At 43.9% G+C, this 9,627-nt stretch overlaps 1 protein-coding gene across 4 annotated transcripts; it reads left to right on the top strand.

The window, feature by feature from the left end:
* Positions 1-1,811: 1,811 nt before the first annotated feature.
* TMEM100 (transmembrane protein 100) lies at positions 1,812-8,851 on the top strand. 4 transcript variants are annotated; one of them, XM_038157326.1, is made up of 3 exons: positions 1,876-2,028; positions 4,671-4,815; positions 7,926-8,851. In XM_038157326.1, exon 3 carries the CDS (start codon positions 7,983-7,985, stop codon positions 8,385-8,387), a length of 405 nt encoding a protein of 134 aa, XP_038013254.1. In that variant the 5' UTR covers positions 1,876-2,028; positions 4,671-4,815; positions 7,926-7,982; the 3' UTR covers positions 8,388-8,851. The 4 variants fall into 4 exon arrangements, with proteins under 4 accessions (XP_038013255.1, XP_038013254.1, XP_038013252.1 ...); XM_038157324.1 differs by having other exon boundaries at positions 7,921-8,851; XM_038157325.1 differs by lacking the exon at positions 1,876-2,028 and adding an exon at positions 2,611-4,125 and having other exon boundaries at positions 7,921-8,851.
* Positions 8,852-9,627: the final 776 nt, after the last annotated feature.

Raw genomic sequence — 9,627 nt, 5'->3', positions numbered from 1 at the left:
CCTGTTGTTAGGGCATTTATTTGTACAGAAACATGAATTCTAAGCCCAGCTTTGATGCTTGTTTATGTGTATTAGAATAGCTCCTAAAAAAATCAGTTTTGTGAGCTATCTTATGTAAAACTTTCAGTATTTTATGTAATACTTTCAGTAATGAAGTTGGCATGAAAATATAAGAATGTACTAGTGGAGCTGTGGATGGTGTAAGCCTGAAAGGGAGGTTCTCTGTCAACATAGGAGGACCAAATACTAGACTAGAAGGACTAGAGAGGAACTGACGTAACAGGAATGGGGTGAAATTTAGGTCATGCACACATGTGCAAACAGCAAGAATTTCTGATATAAAGTGAAAAATTAAACTGATACTGGAGAAAAAAACAGACATCCTGAACAATCAAGAAAATTAAGAAATGTTAGTATTTCTAGTAGGCCAAGAAAATACTTGCACTTCCATGGAAGAAGTTGGTAAGACATCTGAAAAAATGATTGAAAACAAGCCCGAGAAGGTTTAATTTCTCCTTCTTAGGGCAATAGAGGGTTATTTACCAAAAGAGAGGGTAGCTGCCTCAGCTAAATGTTTACTTGTTCATGTATAAATGTCTATGAACCCATTCAGCTAAAAACAAGGTTCCTAGATATCAAAAGAATAAGGCTTGTAGTCTCCAACAAGAGGAGTGGGAAACCTGGTTGTTTTTGAGGTGGAACTTGTCAAGTCTAATAAAGATATTACAGACATGGCTGCCTGCATTGGGATGGACCAGACAATGGTCCAGGAGATCCTGAATAATGGAGTTCCCCTCAGATCCAGTTTGTTTGTCATTTCTGCTCAAATGCTGATGTATTTGACGGGAGCACCAGCAAGTAGGGGGAAAAATGACAGTTTCTTGCATAAAGCTGTGGAGCTTTTCCTGAACCTAGTTGATTCGTCTGGAGGAGAAGAACCCTTGAAAGGGTCTCCGTCACTGGGCAGTTCTTAACAACACACAGGATGAAATCCTGGCCCCTGTGAAGTTGATGGAGGTTTTGCCATTAATTTCTGTGAGGCCAGGATTTCACCCTGGGAGTCAAAAGTACATGCATGCTTTTAGAGACAGAGTGGCTGATTAAATACATCTGGTGCACTGTTCTTTTATCAATCATTGATAAAATAGTGTCTTTTAAATATAAACTTTGGTTGAGCTTAACCACAAAATTCAGACATGTCCTTTTACAAGACTGAAAAGCATAATTTGTCTGCTTTTTGTCTGAAGTAACAGAAATCGTGGTAAAAAATCAACACACACCCACACCCATCCTCTCCAAACTCCGGTAGTATTTGATGTGCTGCAGAAATGAGTAATTAAAGCTTAGAAAAGCCAGTTGAAATATTTCTAAATGATACATAAAACTTTATCATTTAAGAATGCCATCTGAAGCTATACTCCTCCTCCTTTAATTCCTGAGCAGTCGAGCTAGGGGTTCATCTGGATTTCAGCAGGGACTGTGCTTCCAAGTGACCCAGTACGGCCACCCAGCGAGCTCAGGACAGGTACTGACCCTCACCACCCTGCTGCAGCCGGGATGTGGCCGAACACCCGGCACGGAGCTGGGTGCGCAGGGGGGCACAGGAAGCTGGAGAGAAGAAAGGGCTGCGGGAGGGCAGAGGGGGCTGGAGGATGGCGGAGGGGGCTGCGGGACAAGCCCCCGGCCCCGTGTGTGTGACCTGCCGCGGGCAGGGCGCGATGCGGAGCCGGCCCGCACGCCGTCCCCGCCGTGCGCATCCCTGTGCCGGAGTGTGAGCGGCGCGGGGCGGACGGAGAGGCCCGGCCCCTGGCCGGCCCAGCCCGGACACCCTCCCGGCCCCCCCGCCCAGCGGGACCGTCCCGCTGCCGCCCCGCCCGCCGCAGCTCCCGCCGCTGAATTTGCTCCGGTCCCTTAATTGTTTCGCTCTCACCGAGAACTTTGTTTACAGTCCCTTGTGCGGAGAGCTGCATCCCCTCTTATGCTGGCTGCGGGCTGGTGGCCGCCGCAGTCCCGCCCGGCGGTCGGGAGGTAAGGCACGGCTCGGCTTCGCTAGGCACAGCTCGCTATGGCACACTAGCCCATGCTATGGCACGCTGGCCCAGCCTGTGGCACAGACTGGCACGGCTCAGCTCGCTGGCAGTCCCGGAGCTGCACGCCCCGCGGCCGCGCTCCCGCCGGCTACGGTCCCCGCGGGGCTCCGGCTCCCGTGCCCGGCTCCCCGGGGCGGCCGCGGCTGCTCGGGCTCCGCTCCGGCACAGGGCTCTCCCCGCTTACAGCCCCCGGGGGGCTCGGCAGTCGGGGCCGCTCCCGGCGCAGGTCGGGTGTCCCGCGGTGCGCTGCCTCCCCGGTACTGCCGGGCTGGACGTGCACAAGGCTTTCCCCGCCTGCTCCCCTCTCTGCTCTCTTGCAGAGGTGCTCGGGGACAGGCGTGACACGGAGGATTTTAGCCCAGGTGTGTGTGTGGCATGCAGCAGGCGCGTTTGAAAGTTTTGCAGTTGGCACGTAACAGAGTTGTTTGTGGAGGGGTTGGGTTTGTTCCCATCCTACAGCCCAGCTATGTGGGGAAAACGAAAAAGGTGAGAAAGTTTAAATCTGTTCATGATTTTAGTTTAAAACTTGGTGAGAGAAACGTACTGCATCCTGAGGCTGCTGGTTTGGAGGCAGTGTGTTCTTCACTGCCTCTGTAGCTCAGGGCATGGTCTTGGAGTCTTTTAGGTACAAATTCTGGTTGTGTATTTCCAGGAGTGTTCATCTGGGGCAGAGCTGCGGGATTGTGTAGAGGATTACTGTAGTCTGTTGAATTCTGAATGAATTCAGGCTGTCCTCTCAGGACAGAGGAACTCCTTAGGCTATTTTCCGTTGTCACTTTAATGCATAGCCGTAGTGTGAAGTGTGAACGCTATGATTTATTGGGATTTTACATAAGCAAAAAAGGGTGCCTGAAATATTGTGTAAGAGAGAGAGAATCTGGTCCAGAGCTTATAGGTGGAAAACTCAAATGTGTCCCACTGGTTATAAGTAAAATATGAAAAAGAGGAAAGGGTTGTAGTGGCTCTTTGCCCTTGCACAGAGAGACACCATATGTGGGAAGCCTCCTGAGAGAGCACCACATTGAAATGATTCTGAGTTAAAACGCTGGAAGCTTCATGTAGAGATTTCATGTGTTTCTGCTTCTCAGTTTTGTGGTGAGAGGGGGAAGGAGAAGGGAATAAGTTTTGTCTCTAAGAAGTTGCTCTGTCAGAAATTTTGATAAAGACATTAAATTAAAATAAAGATATCTAAACTGTGTGCAGTCAGGGATAAATCCAAAAAAATAGCTGACAGAGCAATTAATCTTTTTCAAGCAAGATGCTGGCAGAGTGGCTTAGGGGGCACAACTGCATTGGGAAGAGCTTTCAAACAAATGTAACCTTGCTGTAATCCAAGTAGATGTTGACTGCAAGCACATTCCAGAGGTCTGCATTTGTTTTAATGAAATCTAGATTATTTATCTGAAGTCAGGATTTTTTTCCTGCATTTCCCTCCAAACTTTTCAGGAAGTTAAACTAATTGCTAGGTCATGTGGAAAAGAATATAATCAATGAGATAAACAAGTAGGCTTCCTTATTATTAGCTAACTTCAATAATCAGTTAAATATACTTCAGCAATGTCACAGGCTTATTCCAGAGATCTTCTGGAGAACAGCAGCAGTTTGTGCCCATAAATGTTTGTGTTAGTGAAATGTTAGCAGGGTCTAAACAACTTAAAAACAGAAAAAGCCTTAAAGTTTATCATCATGCAAACTTACTTTCATGAATTTACTCTCATCCCCACTTAGGATTCCTGGTTCCATGTTGAAATCATCTTCTGTGATCATGCCCTTCTAGAAAGGGTGTCAAATAAGATTAGCAACATAAATCTGCTGCTTCGTGAGTTTTACCCAGCTGCCTGGTGATTTCACAGCTGTTTCTGCAGTTGATAACAATTTCCATCGCTCTGCTTTCTGCAGAGTCGTCCCTGCACTGCTGCAGAGTCCGCCTTATCCCTCTCAGAGTTACTAATCTTGCTTTTAAAAATCCAGAAACAGAAATGAACAACAGTAAATATAGTGGACTTGTGTTTATTACAGAGAGTTCTTGGACTGAGTAAGTCTGCCTTTTTTTATTCTGAGTTTTTGGGATTATATTACTTAGATTTTCTTATAGTGGAAGAGATCTAACAGGTTTTTTTTTGTGGTGTGTTGTCAGTTCACAGCTAGGGAATCTGAGGAGCTAGGAAATCTGATGGAGTGATTTGCTCAAAGAAATTTGACTCAAAGAAGAGACAAACTCCCATGTATTCTGAATCATTATTGACACAGGTGAAGTGAGCAATAGAAATTAGGTTAAATAAGATTTTTATCTACAGTATTTCTTGTGCATTGTCTTTTTCTGCCTGGCTCTTTCTGAGGGCCTTGACTGGATTATGATACTCACTACTGGGACATCACATCGTCAAAGGAAAATGTTACATTGGGCCAGAAATGGGCGGCTGCTTCCAAGAAAAGAGGCCGAGGCCACTAGAAGAGCTAAAGGGTGAACATCTCCTGCTTTGGTTAGGTTAGGAGCAGGAGTCAGCCCACAGCAGAAGCTTTACACTCATTACTTTAATTCTTAAGAAGTTGATAAATATCCAACAACTTTTCTTGTAGGAAACTTCCATGCTAGAATATTGTCACCTCCAGTTTATCATTCAGCAATATCTGACACTTCAAAGACTCGAGCAGCTCTTTCTGCCTTGAATTGTCTTACAAGACATCTTCAGCACTCTTTTACCATGGATTTCTCCTGTATCTGGTAGGTGTGCATGCTGATGGATTTAATGTCTTTTTGATAAATCTAAATTTACCCTTATTAGTGGCTAAAATTTTTCTCTCCCCTTTACCCAGGGTTAGCCACAGATTGCCACAGAAGCACATTCTTCCTTTAACTGAAAGCAGCTCCTTAAGATAGTACTTGTGGTATGATTAGTGAGAGGATGCTGGTGTTGCTGGGTATCTTTGCCTAAATTTCTTACCCTGAAACTTGAACCAAATCACCTGTTGGCTTAAGTCAGAAGTGACTTTGCTGGCAATGAGGATCCAGTGCCCTTTTTTCTAGGGCGAGATACCTTTGCTCACACTTCAAATAGGTTCTGTTGTTTATTTAATTTAATAGTATTTTAGTAGAGGGTTGTTTATTTGTTTTATATGAATGTCTGCCTTCTTGCATACTATTCCAGAAAAAAACAGTGTTCCTCAGAAATCAACAGATATTTTGCCATTGACTTAATTATTATAGATTAGAATATTTTTTTTATTCCTGTTAGATTTGACCGGATAAGTATATCTCCTTTCTTTACAAATCTCTGTACAAGAGGTCTAGGAGAATTTAATGCTCATTGAAGATGTAGCTGAAGCAGAGGGACTAGGACTATAGAGACAGGAGTAAATACTTTTTATTGAAGGTTAAAATTTTTCAGAATAATAATGCTTATTATGGGCTTTTTCGAGTTATTCGGCAGTTTCCCTATTTCAGTGACTATTAGAGTATTTGGACTTTTGAATAGTTATTACAGTGTATTTGAGCCAATAGACCTTTTATATGCAAAATATTTAAATTTTTTCTCCCTCAAATTCGATAATAAAATGTTACGCTAATTGAATGGTAAGATCAAAAAAAGGTGACATTTGGGGACCACATTCTTATGTTATGCTGAACTTCTGTAACATTTTATGGCTAAGTAATGCAGCAACGTAATGGCACAGTGCGCGTCTCTGCTGTGTCAGTCATTATTGAAAATGCAGAACTTGGTCTCAGATCCATATGGGAACAGATTACACTCGAGAGCAAACCCATGGCTTTCCTGGGCTCTTTTGTGTGATTTGAAAGGCATTTAACCATGCATTATGATTCAATGAATATACCTAGTGAACCTAGGAAAATTTAGGATATCTAAGGTGTCAGCACAGATATGATATTTGCTTTGTCTGATAACAAATCCCTTTCCTGCCCTTGGACATACCGAGTACTCTCACAGAAACAGGCAGAATCATTGAATGGTCATGGTTAGAAGGAACTTCTGGAGGTCATATGGTCTGACCCCCCTATTGCTCAGCACCTAGGCAATGCTGCCCGGACTGTGCAGATAGCTTTGGATTATCTCCAGGCTAGACTCCAAAACTTCACTAGTCAGTTACCCTCACAGTATAAAAGTTTTTCCTGATGATCAGAGTTTCAGTGTGTGCCTGATGCCTCTTGGGCTGTCACTGTATGTGCTTGGGTGTGTTGTGTGTGCTCAGCAGGGACAGGCTCCTCTGGCAGGGCTGAGCCTACAGGCAGCTCGGCACAGCAGATACAACAGGGAGTTGAGCACTCTTCCCCAGAGCAGTAGAACAAAAGCTTTGGCAAACCAGATCTGGGCTTTCCTTCTCTCTTGAGGGTTCAAGGGGCTTTGTATACAAACACTCTGACTATATCCAGCATTTAGCCTGTTTGTGCTTGTGTTTTTTTAAAAAGAGTGAAATGTTCTTTCTTGTGAAGCCCACAGTCAGTTATAGGAGGTACTGAGATATAAAACCAAGGGCTCTCCACAATGAGTGAATATATCTTAGCAACAAGGGTGGAGTGGTGGGAAAGGAAAAGGAGAATACTAGTATCTGGCAATTAACTTCCTAGTCACAGATGTGAAGGTGATAAAAGTGATAAAAGCATTACTGCATTGCCAACGCTCTTCCTTGTTCTCTGAGCTGCATATCATGCCGCTCATGAGAGCAAAAGCGGCACAGCCCACACCAGAGTGGTGGAGGAGTCCTGGGAGCTGCTCACAGCAGGACAGCCAGTGGTTCTCTAGTGGTTTCCCAGTGTCCCATTCTCTGGAGCGTGTGTTGGGGTGCACTGAGCTGGGTCCAGGACAGCACATCTGTGGCAGTCTCGGTGTTGGCAGAGCTCACTGCAGGCTTCAGAGTCACCCCACATCACCAGAGCCCAGAGGCAAGGCTGAGCTCTGGAATGGTGGAGAGCGATGAGCTCCTCTTGCTCTGAGCAGGTGGATTCTGATTATTCCATGGTCCCAGAGCCAAAAGGTATTTGCGTCCTGTGTAGATACAGTCAAACTGTGCATGCTATCAGGACTGAGAGTGTGTTTATGGTCAGGAAACAGGAGGAAAACAACCTGCTGTATCTGAGCAAATTTGATGGTAAATCTACCTCCTACAGTAACAGGGATGTAATTTCATGGATTTACAAGAGACCTATTGCTTTTGCATGAAGCCAGTGTAAATGGCAAGCTGTCAGTCTGGCATTGATATTGCTGTAACTGGAGGTTCACCAGTGTTGAGCTGAGCCAAGTGCGGGAATCTGTTTGCATCCCCACTCCCCCCACATCTACACCTTGTCATGACCATTGGAATTTTTTCCCTAAGTAGCACTTGCACTGAGAAAGAGCTCACTGTTCATTCTGGTTTTTGCTGGGCTGGTACTTGACCATGTTATTGTGATGTGCAGTGGAGCAAATCTGTGTAATGTATTGTGTGTAGGTGTATAAAGAAACTGTGAAAAGTGTGTGAACGGAAATCAAAACAGTGTGTGAAATTCATCTCTTTGTGAGAAAATGTAATGCCATTGAAATATAAATTATGTCCAGAAATACTGACTTTGGGATGTAATTTAGGATTTGGCCTACAACACTTTAATGTTGGTGTCTGTCTTGGTCTGTGACTCTGTTATTTCCAGGATTTATATACGTATTGTTGACTACTATAAGAAGTGATTCAGCTCCTTCACAATCAGTCGTGTCACTATTGATCTTGTGCATAAATCCTTGTGGGGTCGTTTGTGATCCCAAGGAGATACTTCTGTGTCCCCATTTGTCTTATAAATAATTGGTAATTATTGGTTGAACTGACGCTCTTCTCTCCACAGTGCAGCACGAGCTGAGCAGAGCCTGCTCTAGCCTAAGAACGGGCCGAGTCAAGACAATCAAGATGACAAATGAACCTATCAAAGAGATCCTGGGCACCCCAAAGCACCCTGATTCTGTACCCACAGAGAAGAGTAACAACAATGACTGTGTGATAACCACCATTCCTCTGGTCAGTGAGTGCCAGCTGACGGCAGCCACGGGGGGAGCAGAGCTCTCCTGCTACCGCTGCACCATTCCCTTCGGCGTGGTCATCCTGATAGCTGGCATCGTGGTCACTGCCGTGGCATACATCTTCAACTCCCATGGATCCATCATCTCTGTCTTTGGGCTGGTCCTCTTGTCCTCAGGACTTGTTCTGCTGGCTTCCAGCACCGTGTGCTGGAAGATCAGGCAGCACAAGAAGAAAGCAAAGAGGCGGGAGAGCCAGACAGCGCTTGTGGCAAACCAGCGAACCTTGTTCGGTTAAAGGCAGCCAGGAGAAGGCTGGACAGAAGGCAGAACCTTTGTAAGTCAACTTGGCTATTTATCAGTAGGAGAGATTGCAGGTTTTAATTTAACTGTAGAAACGAACTGAAATGAAAGTGGAATGGATTAAGAAATACTTGTAACAACTCTGCAAGTGCTCTCAATATATTTCTTACTGCAGACTTGGTAGTGATTCTTTCCAAGACAGAGGAAAACGCATTTTTTTCCGTCACGGAAAACTGTGTCACATAACTGCAACCATCCTAACTGCGTTCTCCAACATGCTGATCGTGTTGGAAAGGGAATGTGTGGGAACTGAGAAAATAATTTGAATTGACTTGAAATGCCAGAAGTCTCCTTAAAACACTGACATTTGACCAAGGGAGAAGTCATAGCATTTGAAGTGACTACAAGCTTATGGTCAGAGTATCTGGGACTTAAACTGCAGCTTAAAAAAAAAAAAAAGCAATAAGAACACATTGCAAATTTCTCAATAAGCTGATTCTTATATTTTATGTAACTTCCCCCTCCCAATACCTGTGGTACTTTTCCCCTTTTTTAAACAAACTAATATTGATTTTGTCTCACTATTGAATAGAAATCAGTAGAAATGTGTAATTATGTTGTTTAACCTAAATAACAAGGTATGGCCATAGCTTAAAACATGAGACTTTTTTTGTAAATTAAAGTGGTCAAGTTTAGCACTTTTGATTATTTTGCCATAAAATTAAAAAATAAGTTTCATTAAAATAATATCCAGTGCAGCTGGACCTTTAGAAAATATTTCTTTATTGCTATCAAGATAGCTTGTATCTTCAACTCTGACTACTTTATATTTCTATTTTTGTAGAACAACCCCTGTGACAATAACTGTGAACACATGTATTGCTGATCTCTTACAAAAACATGTGTAGCCTGTGGACTTTGGTTTGATAGTCCAACCCTCTGCAGCTTGATTAACAGCTCTGTTATTGAAAAATCATAGCAGACAATTCTGCAGACACTCACTGTCACAGTCAGTTTGAGACATTGTTATTAATAATAACTTGTGGAAGCAAAGCTATGTGTAGTGTTTGCTGACTGAGCTTTGGGATTACAAATCTTCATGAAAAGCAGGTGCCAGGTGTCCCCTGCTTGTGGCTGAGGTGTTGGTTCTGTAACTCTTGTGCTGTAGAGGTCTTCCAACTTTTCTCAGTTAATGGATTACTGAGAGGCTTGTCCCAAATTGAAGCAAACTAGAA

This window comes from Motacilla alba, chromosome 18, assembly GCF_015832195.1.
Source record: "Motacilla alba alba isolate MOTALB_02 chromosome 18, Motacilla_alba_V1.0_pri, whole genome shotgun sequence".
In the NCBI taxonomy this organism is placed as follows: domain Eukaryota; kingdom Metazoa; phylum Chordata; class Aves; order Passeriformes; family Motacillidae; genus Motacilla; species Motacilla alba.
This window is presented reverse-complemented; position numbering and strand designations above follow the sequence as displayed.